General features: G+C 41.1%; 2 protein-coding genes across 2 annotated transcripts; both read right to left on the reverse strand.

Moving 5' to 3' along the window:
• Nucleotides 1-3,635: 3,635 nt before the first annotated feature.
• On the reverse strand, nt 3,636-10,607 carry LOC105928405 (granzyme A). The gene is made up of 5 exons (XM_012865651.3): nt 10,522-10,607; nt 10,259-10,403; nt 4,822-4,966; nt 4,347-4,622; nt 3,636-4,259 (listed from the first exon to the last, which is right to left on the reverse strand). Exons 1-5 carry the CDS (start codon nt 10,583-10,585, stop codon nt 4,098-4,100), a joined length of 792 nt encoding a protein of 263 aa, XP_012721105.2. The 5' UTR covers nt 10,586-10,607; the 3' UTR covers nt 3,636-4,097.
• A 7,844-nt stretch (nt 10,608-18,451) lies between these two features.
• Nucleotides 18,452-20,615, reverse strand: LOC105928408 (granzyme A). Its single transcript, XM_021318098.2, has 5 exons — nt 20,520-20,615; nt 20,262-20,403; nt 19,690-19,834; nt 19,070-19,345; nt 18,452-18,984 (listed from the first exon to the last, which is right to left on the reverse strand). Exons 1-5 carry the CDS (start codon nt 20,581-20,583, stop codon nt 18,829-18,831), a joined length of 783 nt encoding a protein of 260 aa, XP_021173773.2. The 5' UTR covers nt 20,584-20,615; the 3' UTR covers nt 18,452-18,828.
• Nucleotides 20,616-21,108: the final 493 nt, after the last annotated feature.

Raw genomic sequence — 21,108 nt, forward strand, 5'->3', positions numbered from 1 at the left:
ATGAGCCTAAGATGAGCGGAGTGGTGTATGCAGTTCAGTGCAGTGAGGAATGTTTTCATCTTTTTAATGAAGAAACCAAACAACCTCTCCACGGATGCATGGCTCAACACAGGAGAGCTACCTCCTCAGGACAAGACTCTGCTGTCCACCTACACCTTAAGGACAAAGGACACTCTTTTTGAGGACCAAAATGTTGACATTTTAGACAAAGAAGACAGTTGGTTTGAAAAGGGTGTGAAGGAAGCCATTTACGTTAAGAGAGGAAAAAACAACCTTAAACAGAGGAGGAGGACTTAGGTTACAACTCTCAAAAACTTACAACACAGCAATAGGGTTGATTCCTTCCAATTATCACTTCAATACTCACCTCCATGCAGGTGATCAAAACATCGCTCCTGGAAGCCAGGCCAATAACGACCCTAACGACTCCCCATTGCAGAGTGGTGGACCAGTTTCGGCTTAATTTGCAGGCCAACAATGTGTCATATTTGAGTTTCTGTTTTAATTTAGGTTCTGTTTTGGTATCTTTCTTTTTTTGTTTCTGTTATAGTTTATATTCTGTCTCAGTCTCTAATTTAAGTTCTGTTAGGATCTCGGCCCTGATGCCTGGTCTGATCACTCACTACACACATCTGCCAAGCTCCACCCCTTCTGCAATCAACTCTCATCTTATCCACCTGCATCTTCTAGCATATAACCAGCCTTCAGACCAGTCATCAGTGCCAGATCAGAGCCTTTTGGTGAGTCTAGTTCTGTTGGTGGAGTATCTGAGTTTGCCTTATCCCTGTCTGTTTAGTCTGCTCATCTGTGTACCGTTCTGGACTGTTTCTGACCACCGCATCTGCCTGTCCTCATCTGGCCAGTATGTCTGTTTGTGTACCAAGCCTGGATTTGTTACTCTGACCACCGAGCCTGCCTGTCTCTGTCTTGCCATTCTGACTTTAATAAACCGTCTTAAAGTCTTAACATTTTTGTCTGGTTAAATACTGGGTCCTTCTGTCCTTGTTTCATGACACAATGACCTTAACGACTCCCCATTACTAAGGGGTGGACCTGTTTCGGCTCAATTTGCATGTTTTCTAAGCCATAACAAGGCCTTTGTTGGGCAATACTATAAAGCTTGGAACTCCACACTACTCAAGACATTTGAAATTGAGAAAGCTTTCTGAATGGAAAGCAAAACGTCTTCAACCTTTGGAAAAAAGTCCAGTTGTTTTGTTTTGTGACGGCCGAAGACGAGACATGTTATTCCGAAAAAGACAACTTTTTTAGGAATAACATTTGTTGTTGTGCCCTAGACTAGAGGACTGGAATTTGACTCAGCCCTCTTTGCAGGGCCTGCCGTGTAGTATGATGCAGCATTAAGAGTGTATCGAGGTAACTTCAGGTATACACTTTAGATTCTCAGTATGACAAAGCGGGAATCTAGGTCTGTCACTGTGGTGACTTATGGTGGAAAGTTAACCTAGACTAGAACAGGCTTCAGGTTGGAATGGAACAACATGTAAAAAGGTTCAGTCATGCAGCCTGCCTGTTTGTTGTTTTTTTGGGCTGGCTGATTGTTTTCCCCTTCTGCTCTGCTCAACTCTGCCAATTAGTGGATCAGCTTCACCTGCTCTGTTTCTAATTACCTGCAAATCATTCCACCTGTATCACTGCCTATTTAAACTTGCCTCTAACAGCCAGTCAGCTCCAGATTGTTTCCTTTGCCACGTATGAGCTAGTGCCCAGCGTTGGGTGCACTACCTGCTCAGACCTGTTTGTCCCTGTGGGGATTCTCAGCTTGGCCTGCCATTGCTGGTTACCTCATCGGTTTCTGACTCTGGTGACGACCTTGGGTCTCATTTATAATGCTTGCATACACACCGAATGGGGCCTGAAACATGTGTACATCACTTTCCATGCAAAAGTTGACATGAAAATATGCAGTCTTTATAGCAACTCTGACCCATATGTATGCTCATTTTGGAGACAGGGAAATTGACAGTTCAGTTGTTAAAGTGGGGAATTGCAGCCAAACTGCATGATGATTCCTCTCAGATGTTCAATTTCACTCCATATCAGACTCTAATCATAGATCGACTTCATCATAACAATTCATAACCCCTATTAGTCATGCTTGCGCTGGTGACACAACTATGCATAAAGACCACTCGAATAAATAAAATGCCCACAAGCCAACTTAAATCTTAAATAATAACATTTTATCGGGTTTTCTACCATCACATTCTCTAACTGATGCTCACCAGAGTGATGTGTACCACAGATTAACAGATTTTTGGAACAAGGTGGGCGGCAGTTACGTTAATTGCTGTAAACGGTCAAACATACTTATGCGTAATGCTACATGGTGGATGCATTGGCACTGTTGGAAGACCTTGCAGATGGGAGAATTTGGAAGAAACACTATTTCAGGGATCAAATGTATCCTGGCCAATGATGATGACTGGCCAACATGCCACTTTAGACTCCAAGCATTGCATTTTGCTATAACCTATAGGGGAAATTGACTCCTAGGTGCTATAAAGCCACTCTCCAATGTCCAGAGCACAGAGGATGTGTGCTTAGCTTACTGCTCATACCCATGGAGCGCTGAGCCTTCATCGGCTTCCTAAAATACTTTTTTAATTTTTTTTTTGGGTGGGTGGGTGGCATCTTTATCATTATGTCATTTCTCCTGGTCTCCCTCCTTCCTCTGAATGTCAAACTGAACGCACAGAGGAATTTCAACAAGGAGCATGGCTGTCATCCAACGTTTAAAACATCCATAAAAAAAATTTTAACGAGGTATTTTAATGCGAGCAACTTCTGTGCTTTTACCTCTGATTTGCACATTTAATAAACTTCTCTCTGAATTTATTTATTTTTTGCAGTTTCTTTGCTTTTTCTCCATGGCTGCCGCTTTACCCGCGTAAAAAATAATCATGAGGTGCTTTGCATTGACCCTTTGTGGTTGAATCTGGGCGTATAGAAGGCTGAACATGAGGCAGAACCAGGTACGCAAACTTTCAGATGCAGCTGTGATCTATAAAGGAAAATTATGTGTTGGTGTACGTGTACATGGTTTTATAACTCTGATTTTCTTCTTTTGGCAAATGCCGTTTCTTTATTTGGGTACACTCTTCGTATGGATCCTACGCAAAGTTTTATAAATAAGACTCCTGGATTGTTTTTGGTTTTTGATTCCTGCCTTGCCCCTTGGACTGTTCTGCCTTTTTCTGCTGGATCTGTCTTTTATAACCCCTGCCTGTCTCAAGATTCTGCTTTCTGGCACCAGCCTGTCATCCTCGTTGTGAGCAGCCTGTTATCAGTTCTGCCCATTACCTGCTCACCTTGGACTCTTTTCTGCTATCTCCCCATTTTTTTTATCGTTTTACTTCACAATAAACCTTTAAGCGCAACATAACTTCCGGCGGAATTATCGGGTACCACGCGTGGCAAAAAGCCTGTCAGCCTCTCTTCTGTCAGTCTGCCCCAGGACAGCTGTGGCTACCAACACAGCTCAGGGTGTGAATGGGTGAATGGCTTACTGTTGTGTAAAGCGCTTTGTACAAGCCATCTACTTTTTACATGGATTGGGACAAGGAACTGCTAAGGTGAAGACTCCTTTAACACTTGAAATACTGAAGAAACAATTTTATTAGGATTTTTCAGTTTGTGGCCTTCATTTAAATTACCACATCCACACATGTAGAGCACACAGGAGGAACAGCTAGATGCTTTAGGTGTGCACTGAGCTGTCAGTAACATGCACGTGGCGCACACATCCTGAGCTTAACCTAATGCACACGACAGCTCTGGTCTTAAACCCTAACGTGGGCTCTGCTGCATTACACACACCATAGACAGGAGCACATACATCTGCACACACAGAACTGGTAGACTGATATGACTACAATATAAGACTACCAAAGAGGTAAAGTTTTCAATCTGTTATATTAATTTTTATAGACAGTTTTAATGGCTGTAAAGAGTCAGAAGCTATGCTTTATTTTTTATTTGTATTTTTTTTTGTTACACACTGTAACAAAATGCAGGTTAAAAATAAGCAGCCCAAGAGTTTAGAAAAGTGTAACTGTATCACTCAAACAGAAGACTTATTCAGCTGCAGGTACCTCCATTGTCCTCTTAATCCAGTTAAGATTGTTTTCTGACAGGAAAGTGTAGACTCCAGGCTTCTTCACTGATCCACATTTCCCTCCGAAAGATGTGACTCCGACAATAACTCCTTTGCACATTATTGGTCCTCCTGAATCCCCCTAAGAGAGAAAGAAAAAAACAGAATTACAACTTTATGGTCAAATTATGTGTTATACCTGGCTCAAAGGCTGTTGGGCCTCACTTACCTGGCAGGTGTCAGCTTTGTTTTTCCCTTTTGGCCCAGCACATATCATGTGCATATTAATATAAGGTTTAAGGTTGTAATGTTTTTTGGAGTTGCACTTCATTCTGTCGATCACAGTAACATTAGCAGACATCAAAACATCTGAACCAACTTTAGCTTTTTTTTTTGTTGCTCCCCATCCAGCCACCAGACAGAGGGAGCCAGCTTTCGGTTCTTCGACAACATTATTCAGCTGGAGAGTTCTAACCCACTTGGTTTGCTTCACTGGCTTGTCCAACTGAAAGGGAAAATAGATCAATATAGATATGAAACTACAGAGTCAAAAGTTGCTTGTTTGAGACAGGAAGCAGATTTATTTTAGTTTTTCCACTGTAATTACTGACTGGACTGAAACCAACTTTTAATTAAGTTTATTTTTATCTTTTCTTGAAACTTTTTCTAAACCATATCCGGGTATAAGCTCCTTCTTATCTTACCTTGAGCAACATGAGGTCATTGACTTTTTCAGTGTGATCAAAGCAGGGATGAGGCCTGTATGTCTTCACTTTACGGACTTGTCTATACTCCTGTTCTGTTTTCTTTTCTTTGATGGAGTGCACCCCCAGTGTCACAGTTTTAATGCTGCAAGAGTAAAACCACAAGATGGTGTTAGATTTAAGGAGAGTGTGCACTGTGCACTATGAGGCTTCATTACTTTCTTACAGGCAAATCAATCTATTAAAATGCATGTTATAGCAACTGAATTATAATAAATTTGACAATTTTATGATTATTTTCTCTGACATTATTTTATAATCTCAACAATTGTTTTTCTCACAATGGGTCGGTAACTTCTACCCACTTAAAGGGCTGTCAAGGACAGCAGCATATAGTTTTTATAATTTATGCTGTTTTAATGTGATGGTTATTGTTATGTAGATGCTGTAAATTGCTGTAAATAAAATTAAAATAAATTTGTAAGGTGACAAATATTTTTTTTTAATCACTTCAGCCCTATAAATCCTCAATATGTTATATTGGGAGTTTATGTCATAGACCTAAAAAGAAATTCTAGTTGATACCATCCATCCATCCATCCATCCATCCATCCATCCATCCATCCATCCATCCATTTTTTGTCACACTTGTCCCTTGTGGGGTCGTGAGGGTTGCTGGTGCCTATCTTCAGCATTCAATGGACGAGAGGCGGGGTACACACTGGACAGGTCGCAAGTCTGTTGCAGTTCTGGTTGATACATGGTTTAGAATTTTGAAAGATAGACATTTGAAAAGCATGGGATGTTTTGGTGTTTTGTTCTTTTGAGTTAATACTTTGCTGAACCTCCTTTTTGCAATTACACCTGCAAATCTTTTAAAGCATGTCTATCGAGTCTGTGCATCTAAAGATGACAACTTTAGCTGATCGATCCACTTCTATCCCTTGTGGGGTCACGAGGGGTGCTGGTGCCTATCTCCAGCTGTCAATGGGCGAGAGGCGGGGTACACCCTGGACCGGTCGCCAGTCTATCACAGAATTTTGCCACCTTCCAACCCATTAATATACTTGTCAGGGCTCAGTTTTGGTTACTCCACCAGACAGTTCTAGTCCTTCCACCACTCATTCTAGTCCTTCCACCACTCATTCAGCCCAGTTCTCCACTCCACCTTTGATTACTGCCACCTGCTGCCGCCAATTAAGCCAAGACTGATTCCACCTGCCACTCTGCCTACCCTCCTTAGACTGCTCATCCTCGCTGGAACAACTTTCACTTCTCCTTTATCTTTCTAAACTCAGCTTCTCCCGTTGCTGCCGCTCCCGGCACTGTTGCTGCTCCCACCGCAGCTCCCGCTGCATCATCGCCAGCAGCAGCCTTTCCCTCGCCACCCGGCGCCTCCCAGCGCAGAGGCCAGGTCCTCTGTTGCTCCGCCGCTCCACCTGAGGCTCAGCCGGGCCATCACAACACTCAGCTGGCCGTCCGAACACAATCCTACGCCACTGCGCTGAGAGCCATGCCTCCTCCCGCCAGATCGCCACTCTTAGAAGAGTCCCAGCTATGGGACGTCTTCTATGAGAACAGGGGCGATCTGGTCCACAGCTGGTCCGTCTGTGTCCGCGGAGATGCATCGCACGCCACGGCGTGGGTGTGGTGCACACCAGAGAGTCGGGCACCAAGGACTCTGTCTCGTCGTCGACCGTCACAGAGGTTTCTGCGTGGCCGGCCTTCACAGAGGTTCATGTGCCGCCGGCCGTCACAGAGGTTCCTCCTCAGCCAACCGTCACAGAGGTTCCTGCTCCGTCGGCCGACTCAGGGGATCCTGATTCGCTGCCGCAGGGCCTGCTTCACTTCTCCACACCACTCTCAAGTCCTGTGAGGAACGGATCCAGGGGGACCTGCCTTCCATCTATGCTCTCAAGCCCGATGAGGAATGGGTCCAGGGGGATCCACTTTCCTCCAATGCTCCCAAGTCCCGAGAGGGGGTCCAGGGGGACCCGCCTCCGCCTGACACTCTCAAGCCCCGCAAGGCCTGGGTCCGGGAGCACCCACCGGCCTCCAGCACTCTCAAGTCCCGTGAAGAGGTGGTCCAGGAGGACCCACCTGCCTCCACTGATCTCAAAACCCAAGAGGGGGTCCAGGGAGACCCGCCTACACCCTTCACTCTCAAGACCCGTGAGGAGGGGGTCCAGGAGGACCCAATGCACCCGAGTTCCGGGAGGTCCGGGTCCAGGAGGACCCGCCGGCCTCCAACGTTCCCGAGCCCAGTGATGCATGTGTCCATCCACCACTCATCCTCTTTTCAAAAAAAACTCTTAAAATGTGGCTCTGTGTGTGGCTGAACTCGGGTTCAACTCCACAAATCTTGACAATGCTTAGATCTGAAAAATTTAATTGTTGCTCTAGCTGCAATGTTTAGGATCACTGTAGGCCTCAAAGTCTCTACAATCTTATGTAGCCTTGGTCAGATTTTCTTTTATTGTTGCCCTGTTTTGCTTCATCCACCTTCCCACCATCTCTGAAAACTTTCCCCAATCACCAGTGTGGAATATAATTTGCTAATGTTGTAATGTTTCACAGCAGAGACGGAACGTTCAGGATGTTTAGTGTTTGTTTTCCACCACACACAGAATTTTGCAAAAAGCTAAAATTTGGCGTCACTTTCTTTCACATTTGCTTTTCAATCTACAAGGCTTGGGACAAAACTGTAAACAGGATTTTGTGTGGCTTTGTTTGAACACAAGATTTCTTCTCAGCTAACTCCAGAAAGGAGAGACTGGTGGACTGTCCCCCACCTGAGCTTTAGACCACCGCAGTTCCTCCAGAGTGACCTTGATTTTCAAGTATGCCATACAGCTGTGGATGCTGTTTTATGATAAAAAAAAATTTATGATCTTCTTCACCATTGTATCCGTAATCCATTCTTTGGTCTCTATGATGCTGTTTGTTCATGAATGTTCTCTAACATACATTTAAGGCTTTCACAGAGATGCTGCATTAATACTGAAACTTAAATACACACAGGAGATCTGATTTTACAAATATTTTTATTAAATCAAGCTTAAGTTGATTTTTCACATAGTATATATATATATATATATATATATATATATATATATATATATATATATATATAGGCACGCCCGCCGACAGGGTGGGGACAAATGGGTCAGTTGTACCGGGCCCAGGACAGAGGGGGGGCAAAACTGACACTCTGACAAATGGTCAGAGTGTCCCTCTCTCCTTCCCCTCTCGTACATGGTTCAGCAGCATCAGCCAATCAGCACACAGGTTTAGCCTAGCCCGCCCACTCAGCTCTCACACAAATTCAACACACAAACAACCTCGCTGCTGCTCAGACTCGGAGCGAGAGAGAGACCACAGCAGCGTAAAAACATGAAGTGGGAAAGTAGCGCCTTTTTAATACCGTAAATTAAATCAAGCTGCATGTTTTGTAAAAAGCTGGTTAAATTCAGTTGAAACACAACAATTTTATATAAGCACCTGACAAACCATGAGCAAGAAAACGTCGAGCTACAGAAACAGAGAGAGGAGACGAAACTTCTCTCATTGCCCCGACAGACCAGACCCACAGACTGACATCACTGACTAAGGCGTTTCAGTCCTCTAGAGAACATCCAGGTAGATAAGAGTGGTCATCTTCACTCACACAGCAGTTCATATTAACTTTGAAAGTAGATATTAACTATCATATGTTACTGGAGCCCACACAGAAAATGTAATTAAGACCTTGAAAGAACCCAGTACATATACCCTATTAAAAAGTGTTATTTAAGATAACATAACATTAGCTAATGCTTTATTTATCCCACGGCGGGGAAATATAAAGGATAGAAATGTATAGGATTAAAGTAACAGGCAGGTGCACAATTACATAAAGTTGAAAGATATAAGAGGTGGATTAGGAAAAAACACTATGATCATAACAGTATCATAACATTATTATTATTATTTAATTTTAATGATAAAATAAAAATCACAAAACCTGAAAGGTCAACAGTTTCATGATATATCAAGCTTAGGGCCTAGCTAATATACAGCAGGTCAACAAAGGTCATATTTTGGCTGCAGTGCTTGCTGTTCTCTTCTGAAGAAAAGATCAACTAGTGCACTAAATTCAATAGATGGGTTGAAAATATCCAGTATAAAATACAGAGATTTCCAGGGCATGAAGTGTACAGTTGACTTTGTTTTGGTGTGTGTGTGTGTGTGTGTGTGTGTGTGTGTGTGTGTGTGTGTGTGTGTGTGTGTGTGTGTGTGTGTAGAGGGGGGCCCAAAAAGAGTGCGCTGTCCCGGGCCCTAGCAAAGCCGTCAGCTGTATATATATATATATATATATATATATATATATATATATATATATATATATATATATATATATATATATATCAGTGGCGGTTGGCCCATAGGGGGCGCTCGGGCGCTGCCCTCCCTAGATGTGGAGAGGAAAAGTCAAAATATATATAGATTTTAAAAGTATTATTAATGTCAGTTTTTACTTAATAGTACGTGGCTACATGTAATAAGAATTATTAAAACAATGTATGCAATGTATGCAAACCCTCTGGCATGAGTCTGTGAAAAGGATTAATAAGACAAAACCACCAAAATAATCCTTTGTGAACAATGTTTTTTTATTAATTAAATGCTTATTGTGGAATCGTAGTAATTTTCCGACTTTTAATTTAAATGCATGTACTGGGTTAGGCAGGGAAATCTATTGGCCAGCCCCACCAAGATTTTTTTTCACCAGCCGCCACTGATATATATATATATATATATATTTACATATATTTACATATTGTTAGAATAACAGCATAGCTGTTAGTGTAATTTGACAAAATGTAAATAAATGTATCGGGTGGATGCTCATTATCTTTTCAATTACTTGATTTTACTTGGAAATTCAAACTTAGCGTTGGAACAAACGATTTTCAGGGAACAACTCTTTTCTGAAGCCTTGTGGTTTTTGTATTTTCTTGAAATGAGTCAAATCTCCATTAATGGTGTCACATAGTTTTCTTCCTTAGCCGGAACTGTATCTACTTCTAGTGTATGACTAGAAGCAGACTATCTGAACAACATATTCACTGACATTGAACAGTAAGTGCAAACATATTTTCGTTGTCAGTAGGAATGTGAACAGAAAACAGCCTAATTTAAATATCAGATTTTCAGCAAGTGTAGTTGCAAAATGCGATAGGAGCTATTTGAATACGCCTAGTTGTAGACCTGTATGAGCTATCCTTTTCCTATTCTGAATCATCCTATAACTTATGTAGCGGTAAACTATTTTATAGTACATCTTTAATAAAGCCTTTACAGACTTTAGCATTAAATTCTATTTAAATTTGTCCCAATAATATTGTCATGTAATGATACCACATTAAACTGAATGTGTGGATTTTATAGTTCCTACTTTTCACAGTGTGCAGCAGTCAGGACCCATTCGGGATCAATTAATATTCCTCCACAGAACCATTTTTCTGCCTCCAGCAAAGCCATGAAGGGCATTGAGTGTCGTGGCTTCACTTCTTTCCCACCAGTAATCTCAGAACCATGACCTGACAGAGACAGATACCCAAACCCCACCCCAAAGAGATACAAAAAAATACATATTAATGATGAGAAGGTATTCTTTTCTTTTCCGAGATAAATTGCCACACTTAAGATATTACTCACCTGGGTTGGTAATGAGGAAAAGGGCCCAGAGGATGAAAGCAACAAAACCCCTCAGAGTCAACATTTCCTATCTTTCTTTGATCTGGAGATGAATGTACACCAAATTATGTTCCCTCTGGCCTTTTATACATGTTTTTCAAAGGATGTGGTTTGGCCACAGAAACTCATGATTCAGCAAAATGCATGCAGTGACCTGATGCATGCTGTTAATCTGAAACCTGTGGTGGCATTTACCAGAACAGAACCAAAGATATTCATCAGGTATTAGATGGAGTTTTGTTTTTTGTTTTTTACAGCATATAGCTCACATCCTTTGGGAGTGCACACATGGAAACAGATAGACATGAGGAGAAGAGGCTTCAAGTCTTCAAAATCCATGTAGAGTTATGTCCTACAGTTGAAATTGTAGAAAGGAGACATTTTGTGGTACTGAGAATATCTGTATGTGTAGTGAACACAGGGGCTGGTGACTATGGGAAGCCTGAGATAAAGCTGTTTTGCAATACCACACCGTAGCTCAGTAACCAAGGCCTTGAGACTCTCTTGAGTTGTAAGTTATTCTAAAAACTCAAATGGAAAATAAAACAGAGCTCTGATAACATCAGTTTAAACAGCACGCCACTGGACTTTCACTCAGATTTTCTGAAAACGCCTATCCAGGAGTTTTTGTCAATTCTGGTGGCTCGCACTTGAGCAACCTGGAGTTGGAGCTCTGCTGTTTTTAAGCACATGGATGCCCATTTTCTTAGGCGCATTTCAAGTTACTGTTTTGGGTCTTTAGAGGCCATTGCTTGGTGTGAGTGGAGCACATGGTCACCTGAATCATGATGAGACTGCTGATTAGAGGTGTGCAAAAATAATTGTCATGACGATGCATCGCGATTCTAATTTTCGCGATCTACTGCATCGATTCTTGACGGCAAGTATCGATTATTAATTTTATTTTATTTTTTTTATTTTTTTTGCCAGAGTCGTGTCTAACAATGTAGCAATAACAATTGATGTCTTAATGCCAAATAGAGCTCAACAGATTTTATTTTCAGAAATGGAGCAATTAATTTTAAAAAATGAATAAACCGGTTCACGACTGATGTCACAAGCTACATCCGGGTCACACTGGTAGACAAAAACATTACTGTTTTTGCCTACCAGCGTGACAAAACGGGTGAATTTGAGCGTACTGTTTATGTTTGGGATCTAAACAATGCCTATGACTTGTTGTGCTCCCGATTGCACACAGAGGCATTCCAAATCGTTGGATGTACTGTACGTTTCTTTTGTTTACCAAAGGATCAAGAAAGAAGAAAGAAATGGATATTTTCAATGAAGGGGACGCAGGCAGACAATCCCAATCGAATGTGGGAGCCATCATACCACGACAAAATTTGCAGTCTACATTTCATCTCCGGTAAATACAAATTAATTTTGCACTGGTCATTGTTCTACTTAAATAATTATATAAATTAAAAATTAGGATATATACTTAAGTCAAGACGTAAACGCTCGTTTCGTAATAATATATGACATGTACAATGTATGCAAACACTCTGGCATGAGTCTCTGAAAAGGATTAATAAGACAAAAACACCTAAATAATTCTTTATGAACAATGTTTCTTTAACCTTCCTCCTTGCTGAGGCGCTGTCTGTGTCCGACTCCGCTTTCGCATGTTACACAAACATGTCTGAACATGTCCCGATATGAAATAATTGTAGCCGTCCAGTGATTTCATGGCTTTCATGCTCTTTCGTGTGTACTGGCCTGCCGTGTTTATAGGGCAGCTGTATATGTCACCGTACAGAACACTACACAGCATTTCACAGACTCGCTCCATCCCTTCAGGCTTTTGCTTTATGGATCTGACAATCAGATATCATCAACCATCAACTTACTCTTATAACGCTCTTGTGATACGTTATCTAAAGAACAAAAATACGTCGAGAACTCGTCGTTTCCTTTGTTTGCATCCGCCATTGTGTTTGCCTTTTGCCTACCAGTCAAGCGCGCATGCGCGAAAAACCCGAATCAAAACAATAACAATGAACTGGCCACGTAAACGGCACTGATTGTCCTTATTTTGTTATTTTAAGTTTTTTAAATCCTAAGCACTTTTTGTCAGTGTGTCCACTCCAGTAATAGTAATATTTGTTTTCATGGCAATACCTCCAAAAGTCGTTTCATTAAATACAGCTATGTATGAATTCAGTTTCTTTCAGGGCGCCGGAGTTTCTTTTCTTAAATCTTATTCAGATGGTAAGATCCTAAAACGATAATAATCTATTTCAAGTAAGGAAAAACATAAAAAAAATTACTTTGTTCTATCCGTGTTCTTAACAGAGTTTTTAATGTGGACCATTGGAATATTGCCACACGTATCCAGTCAGGTTAAAGCCAAAATACAGAAACATTTGTTTACATTCCTCACAACTTCATGCAACCTATTTTAGTCATGGGTTCAGTAGCGCTCTAGCTGTAATACACCTAGGTAATTGGTATTGCTTAATCTGGCAATACAGGGACAGGAAAATAATACTTTCCCCTTTAATCCCTTTAAGTGGTTTTCAGAAACAGTTTTCAAGGCTTGATGTAACAAGTGAAAATTTGTGCTATATGTTTATTGGTTGTACAAATGTAAATCTTTTATTAACATAATGCCGGTTGAATGAGACCAGGATATCAAAAACGCAAATAATAACATAAATAATAACATGGCTAAATTAAGAGGAAATGTTTGGTAATTTTTGCATTACTTCATTGTCTTCTTGATCCATTCAAGATGATCTCTTGTAAAGAAAGCATACACTCCAGGCTTGTCTTTGATTCCACATCCCTCCCCAAAATTTGTGACTCCACCTAGAGCTCCATTGCACAATATTGGCCAACCTGAATCTCCCTGCAGAGAGAAGAAACATGTAATCTGCATTTTAGGGTAGCAACAACATTTTGCATGTGTGTAAATGGCTGTTAGGCCAACTTACCACACAAGTGTCAGCACTGTTTTCACTATCCGACCCGGCATATATCATGTTCTTGGTTATGTAAGAGTTGTAATAGTGTAAGGTCACTCATTTAGCAAAGTGAACTTACCTTGAGCAACATGAGGTCATTGTCATCTTTTTTGGGATCATAGTTAGGATGCGGAACACTCTTTTTCACCTTACAAGCCTTTCTGTAACGTTTTTCTTTCTTCTTGTCCTTGATGGAGTGCACCCCGAGCAACATGGTCTTCATTCTGGGAGAGCAACAAGACATTATGGATTTGGAATGACTTAATATCTGAAAGGTTGGAGCGATGTACTCAAATTAATATAACCCCCTTTCCTTTTTTTTTTCTTCCCTTTCCCTCTCCTTTCCTTTTTTCTTTACTTTTCCTTTCCTTTTTCTTTTTTTCTTCGATTCCTGCAGGGAGAATTTCAAATTATATGGACACTACAATGGGAAAGTGGGAGAGTAAAGGAAGAACAAGGAGAAAAAAAAGGAAAGAGAAGAGGTGAAAGAAAGAAGAGATAAAAGGAAGAGAATAATAAAACGTCCTCTGTCTGCTCCATCACCTGGAAAGAGACGAAAAAAAACAGCACAGCCAACGGACATAAAGCAACAGATACCATCGAGTAACACCTTGATACCATTGCTAAATCATATGTATTATTATTTAAGCTGACATGTGTAATGTGATACCTTAAAAAAGAAAGTGAAAGAAAATAAATCAATAAATTATAGGCTTTCTGTATATAAGTGAACATTTAATACCTGGGACCCAGCACCTGTGGGAGTTTATGAGAGTGCACTAGTTTAGGTGAAAATTATACAGAAGGAAATAGCTCAATAGTGGTTGTGGAGAACCAAAGGCCTGCCTTCCCCGAGCACAGAGGCAGGGGTCAGGGGACCCATAACGCTGGACTCACAAAGGGGTCCCCAAAGCAGTGCGCCCGAGAGGGGCCATCACAGGAAATCTGCAACCCCCCCCCCCCCCAAACGAAAGAGGAGAGACGACCCCGAGGAAATCCCCCAGCCACCGCAATGCCGACGCCCACAAGAGCCGCGGGGACGAGGCCCCCGGGAGAGCCCCGCCCCCGTGGCAGGGGCCCAGGCCGCCCCCCAAGGGGCCAGGCCCCACGAAGCCGCCCCCGGGAATGGGGCGGCGCCCACCCGGGAACCCGCCCCAAACCAGAGGACCGTCAATGCGCCAGAGGGCCAAGGCGCCTGCCAGCGCAGCGGAGGAGGGCAGGACGTGGGGGGATGGGCTCCGCACCTATCGGAGACTTGAGATGTTCTTGGGAGAGGGAGCGGACCGGACCCGAACCTGGAAAAAAAAAAAAAAAAAAAATAATCTCATTCACACCATCCCTCCCTAGTGCCCCACTCACCACACACAGACATAAAAAAAAGGATGCTGTACACACATTCCCACATAACATTCACATCCAAAAATCCCAAGTGGGGGGGGGGGTTACCACAATTCAACTATACGACTGCCTGTGCCCGACCCCCGGCCCCGCCACCGGACCAGACGCCCCCCGGATCAGGCCCCCCAAAGAGGGGGGGCCAACATCACCCGTACGGGCCACCTGACCAGAACCCCCCCTCACCCACTATATACCTAATAAACCCCCTCCCACCCCGACCTTACCCTAGCCACCCCTGCCCCCATCCCTTCCTGGGGAGAGCAGAGGCGTCAGCCCCAGACCCAGCAAGACGCTGGCTACCCGCAGCAGCCCCCCGTCAAGACCCCGGACCCAGTGGCCCGCACCTCCTCCAGGCCCCAGACTCCATGCCGCGATCGGAGATCGGGGGTGTGCAAAAGACCCCCGATCCTCCCTGCGCCCGCTGAGATGTTGTGTTGTTGCATGTTGAACTCAGGTGTGTTTAAAACTGGGAGCACCGAAGGGGGTGCACGGCACAGCCCACCTTTCCAATGGATGTATTTTACGTTATAGCAAGACTGATGAATCACAGATTATCTTTAGATGGTTTGATTTTAAACATTATTTGAAGTGTCTGAGAAAGCTAGGCAGACCAAGATTTGTACAGAACCAGCAAATGTAACAATTGATTGTGTTTTCTATTTCTAATGTAGCTTGAAAAGCAAACTGAATAATATATCCAGATGTAATTTTTCACATGGCAGAAAATTTTACACTAAATTAAAGAAAAAATATTATTAATAAAAAAGGAAAATATCACTCACTGGATTTGACAATAAGAAAAAGCCACCGAGGACGAATGGAACCAACCCTCTCAGACAAAACATTTCCTCTTATTAATGTCCGTCTCTGATGATAAATGCACCCCTGACATTGCTCACCTTGCTTTTTATCAGTTTTTGTTAAAGGATGTGGTCCAACCACATCCTTTAAGCAAAATAGATGTGCTTATGAAATAAGATCTCTACCAACCATACATGATGTTAGCAAATTAAAAGGTGACAGAGCCACTAAAAGCCGACAGGTAGCAACTCTTTTCTCTAACAATATCAAACTTTAAATGATCATTTAACATTTGATATTTTGCAAACTTGAAAAAATGTATGTTGTTTCAGAAAACATGTTGCCTGCATCTGCAAATTTTTTTATATTTTATTGCGTGTGGTGGTGGCTCAGTAGAGCACGGCAATGGCATAACTTTGGGTCTAACTGGGTAGGACCTCCAATAATGGAACAAGTTAAAAGATAAAATAAAGGTACCTCTAAGGGTATTGCAGAGGTGAGTAGTTACACTTACTCTGTTACATTTACTTTAGTAACTTTTTGAATAAAATGTACTTTTAGGAGTATTTCTACCACACTGTAGTTTTTACTTTTAATTGAGTCATACTATGACTACAGTATCACTACTCTTAAGTAAAATTTCTGGCTACTCTACTTACTGTGAGTAACTTGATGCATGAAGAACAGACTTGATTTGACCAAAATTGCACCAGAGAGAGAAAAATCTACAGTTTATGTTGAAGTGAGACGTCTTATATATACACAAGCTTTGTTATTTTAATGTTATTTTCTATGTGCTGAGCTCAATGAGGCATTTGGAGGTCAAAAGAACGTACAGTTAACAGTAGATATTGCCATTGGAAGTACTTTGAACTGTTCTAACATACTGTATGTACCAGTAACGTGCAGTCAGGGGAGGCAAGTGAGGCCAGGCCTAACATGTCATCATGGAAAGAAAGAAAATATATAATGATGATAACATAATATAAATTGTGATTCACTTAGTCATTTGTAATAAAAGTTTCTTTTATCTAATTTCCTCATTTTTGATCATATTCTCTTTAAAATCTCAGACGTTTCGCTATTTTCCATGTTAATCATTGGTGGCGTTTGATAGTGAAGCCAGTGAGGCCGCAGTGAGCTTGGCCTCCCCTGAGATTGCGCAATCCCATGTTAATTGCGCTGGCTTCCATTCCGTGAAAGCATCTTCCTGTCTCTAGATCATAAATTCAATTGTTCAAACAGTTATGAACTGATTTTCCACAATTTAATGTATGTGGATACTGTGTGCAGGTAACATGTTTTCGTGTGCTGCTGGGCGATCATAAAAGGCAAAGAGCTGGTCCACTACTCCGTAACGAGGAGTCGTTAGGGTTGTTGTTGGCCTGGTTTAAAGGAACAATGTTTTGATCACCCATATGAGGGTGAGAGTTGAGGTGATGATTGGCCGGAATTAATCCTATAGCTGCATTATAGGTTTTTGAGAGTTGGAACCTAAGGCCTCCTCCTCTGTTTAAGCTTGGTTTCTACCCTCAGACAGAGGCTTGTGCATCCCAAGGACAAAACCCCCAAAACGAAGATGAGCGGAGTGGTGTATGCAGTTCAGTGCAGTGAGGAATGTTCTGATCTTTATATTGGAGAAACCAAACAACCTCTCCACAGACGCATGGCTCAACACAGGAGAGCTACCTCCTCAGGACAAGACTCTGCTGTCCACCTACACCTTAAGGACAAAGGACACTCTTTTGAGGACCAAAATGTTCACATTTTGGACAAAGAAGACAGAGGGTTTGAAAGGGGTGTGAAGGAAGCCATCTACGTTAAGAGAGAAAAAACAACCTTAAACAGAGGAGGAGGCCTTAGGTTCCAACTCTCAAAAACTTACAACCCAGCTATAGGAATAATTCCGGCCAATCATCACCTCAACTCTCACCCTCATTCGGGTGATCAAAACATCGTTCCTTTAAGACAGGCCAATAACGACCCTAACGACTCCTCGTTACAGAGGAGTGGACCAGTTTCGGTTCAATCTGCTGGTTTAATGTCTTTAACGATCGCCCATTACTAAGGGGTGGACCTGTTTCTGTTCCTGTATTTGCATGTTATGTAAGCCATTACAAGGCCTTTGTTTGGACAGTAGTATAAAGCTTGTTACTCCACATTACTCCAGGCTTTTTGAATTGAGAAAGCTTCCTGGAGAGGAAGCGAAACGTCTTCTACTATGGAAAACAAGTCCAGTTGCTTTGTTTTTTACTTTTTTTGGAATACTTGGTTTTAAGCCTTTTGTCACCCTTTGAAGTGAAGGATAAAGAGAAAGTTTACTATTGATAAAAAAAAAAAAAAAATTTGCAGGAGTGTATAATGATACCTTTTGTGATATTTAGCAAGAAACTTAATATTAATTTCTGCTCCTTTTATCTAATGAAATTAGTTTTTAAGCTGAGAGAAACTTTTTATTCTAGTTAGAATAAATTAGAATAAATGCACTTCTTCTTTCATCTATGTAAGTCATCTTTTAAAATTTTACACTCTGGTCAAAGCGCTCCACTGCTGAAGCTCCATTTTCCTACCTTTTTACATTAAAAAAAGAAAGAAACTAATATAATGTTCAAATCTTAGTCAAATTGAAAGAATCTAAAAAAAAAAACACACACACAATTTTCTTTTTAATGTGGACCACTGAAATATTACCACACAGTCAATCCAGTCAGGTTAAAGCCAGAATACAGAAGCAATTGTTTACATTCCTCACATCTATGCAACCTATTTTAGTCAAGGATTAAGTAGAGCTCTAGCTGTAATAGTGAGCACTGACTACTGATATGGAAAAGATAAACCACACACAGAGGTAATTGGTAATAGTTTATCTGGCACTACAGGGCCAGAAAATAATATTTACCCTTTAATTCCTTAAAGCTGTTTTTATAAACTGTTTTCAAGGCTTAATGTAATAAGTGAAAGCTCAGGATTTGTGCAATATGTTTATTGGTTGTACAAATGTACATCTTTTAACATAATCCCGGTTGAATCGAAGCAAAGTATCAGAGACGCAGCTAAATAATAACATGGCTAAATTCAAAGGAAAGTTTATAAAAAATATTTATTGCTTCATTGTCTTCTTAATCCAGTCAAGATGATCACTTGTAAGGAAAGCGTACACTCCAGGCCAGTTTTTCTTTCCACATTCATTCTCAGGGCCAAAGCTTGTGACACCAACTAGACCTCCATTGCACAATATTGGCCCACCTGAATCTCCCTGCAGAGAGAAGAAACATGTAATCCACATTTTAGGGTAGCAGCATCGTTTAACATTTGTGTAAATGGCTGTTAGGCCCACTTACCACACAAGTGTCAGCAGCGTTTTCACCATCTGACCCGGCACATATCATGTTCGTAGTTATGTAATTATCATAGTTGTAATAATCCTTGGAGTTGCATTTAATTCTGTCAACCACAGTCACATTGACCGCCATCAAGACATCTGACATTGTATTTGCATGCTTGTCGGTTTTTCCCCATCCAGCCGCCGTACAGACTGAACCGGCTGGTGGGTCGTTGACAACTTCGTTCAGCTTGAGGCTGCCCACCCATTGGGTTTCCTCCACTGCCTTGTTCAGCTGAAAATAAATAAATAAATAAATAAATAAATATAAGTTAGATACAGACTTAAAAGTTTTTCTTTTATGAAAATATATCATATGTAAAATATAGTGCAAAGGATCTTTTTAGAGCTTAATGATTTTAATTAAAGAAAAGGGCAATCTTTATTAGACGATTTTTAAGAACATATTAACAAAACAATAATCACATGAAAGTCAAGTATATTGTGAAGTTACAGGAAAACTGAAGGTCACAGTTTGATTTTAGCAGCAGTCTTAATCTTAAATATTTCCCTTTTGCAAGTAGTTTTTTTTTTTTTTTACAGTGACATGAGGTCATTCATTTAACAAAGCAAACTTACCTTCACCAACATGAGGTCATGGTCATATGTATGGGAATTAAAGTCAGGATGAGGAACATTCTTTTCCCTCTCACAGACCTGCCTGTAACGTTTTTCTTTCTCCTGTGCCTTGCGGGAGTGCACCCCCAGTGACACCTTCTTAACGCTGAGAGAACAACAAGACGTTGAACAACAAGACGTTGAATCAATCTTATATAATCCCCTGTTTCAAATGGGTGTCTTTTGTTTTATAGCAAGACTATTGAATTGCAGGTTATAGTTGAATGGTTTGCTTTTAAATATTGTTGAAAGTGGCTGGGAGAGCAAGGCAGAACCAGATTACCACAGAACCAGTCAATGTAACAATAGATTGTGTTTTCTGTCTCCAGTGTTAGGGCTTCACAGTGGTAGAACCTTCCACTGGAGGAAGAAAGCTAGAACTCCAAGCAGGAGTCTTTCTGCTTGGAGTTTGCATGTTCTCCTACTACTACTACTACTGATGAGTAGTTATGCATAACGGATGGATGGATTTCTAATGTTGGTTTAAACACAAACTGAACGCATAAAAAAAGAGAAAGAGTTATTGTTCTTACTTTCCACAGTGTGCAGCAGTCAGAACCCATAATGGATCAATTAGTGTTCCTCCACAGTATCCTTTGTCTGCCTCCAGGAGAGCCATGAAAGGCATCGAGTGGGGCGTCACTGCTGTCCCATTGATAATCTCAGAACCACGACCTAAAAGAGAAAAGAAAATCCAGATGTAATTTTTCACATAGCCGATAAATTTACCCGTAACTAAGGAACAATGTTATTAGTAAGAAAATTACTTAATTTACAAAAATGTCACTCACTGGATTTGACAATAAGGAGAAAGGCACCAAGAATGAAAGCAACGAAACCCCTCAGGCACAACATTTCCTCCTAATAATGTCTGCCTCTGATGATGAATGTAGTCTTTACTATGCGCACTTTGCTTTTTAAATGTCAAAGGATGTGGTTTGATCATTCAGATGCATGAATCAGCAAAATAGATCTGATCTACCAAAAGATTCTAACATTATGTTAGCCAATTAAAACGTTACAGAGCCACTAAAAGCAAATAAGCTACAACCATTTTCAATGCCTCTATATACATCAAACCTTACATGATCATGATTACGTTAGATTTTGCAAACTTGGTAAATATATGTTCTATCAGCAAAAGCAGTTGTTTCTCGTCCGAGTGCCAAGATAAATACAAATTTTACAAATTCAAATTTTGTATCGCAGTTCATTTCAATAAGGAAAATTGATTCAACATATAAATAAATCCAGCTAAGAGCACCAAATTAAAAATAAAGTATAGTTACTGGTGAGGAAAATAAATATCTTAGTTATATTGACATGGAAGAACTGAGAATGCATGGTTTTTGTTGTGTCTTCCTTTCAGGGTAAAGTAAC

The sequence above is a fragment of the Fundulus heteroclitus genome, chromosome 12, assembly GCF_011125445.2.
Source record: "Fundulus heteroclitus isolate FHET01 chromosome 12, MU-UCD_Fhet_4.1, whole genome shotgun sequence".
In the NCBI taxonomy this organism is placed as follows: Eukaryota; Metazoa; Chordata; class Actinopteri; order Cyprinodontiformes; family Fundulidae; genus Fundulus; species Fundulus heteroclitus.

Coding starts and splice junctions, on each gene's coding strand:
- LOC105928405 (XM_012865651.3), bottom strand. CDS start 10,585: ATGTTGACTCTGAGGGGTTTTGTTGCTTTCATCCTCTGGGCCCTTTTC. Junction 10,404..10,521: donor TTTCCTCATTACCAACCCAG/GTGAGTAATATC, acceptor TGTCTCTGTCAG/GTCATGGTTCTGAGATTACT. Junction 4,967..10,258: donor ACTGCTGCACACTGTGAAAA/GTAGGAACTATA, acceptor TTACTCTTGCAG/CATTAAAACTGTGACACTGG.
- LOC105928408 (XM_021318098.2), bottom strand. CDS start 20,583: ATGTTGTGCCTGAGGGGTTTCGTTGCTTTCATTCTTGGTGCCTTTCTC. Junction 20,404..20,519: donor TCTCCTTATTGTCAAATCCA/GTGAGTGACATT, acceptor TTTCTCTTTTAG/GTCGTGGTTCTGAGATTATC. Junction 19,835..20,261: donor ACTGCTGCACACTGTGGAAA/GTAAGAACAATA, acceptor TTGTTCTCTCAG/CGTTAAGAAGGTGTCACTGG.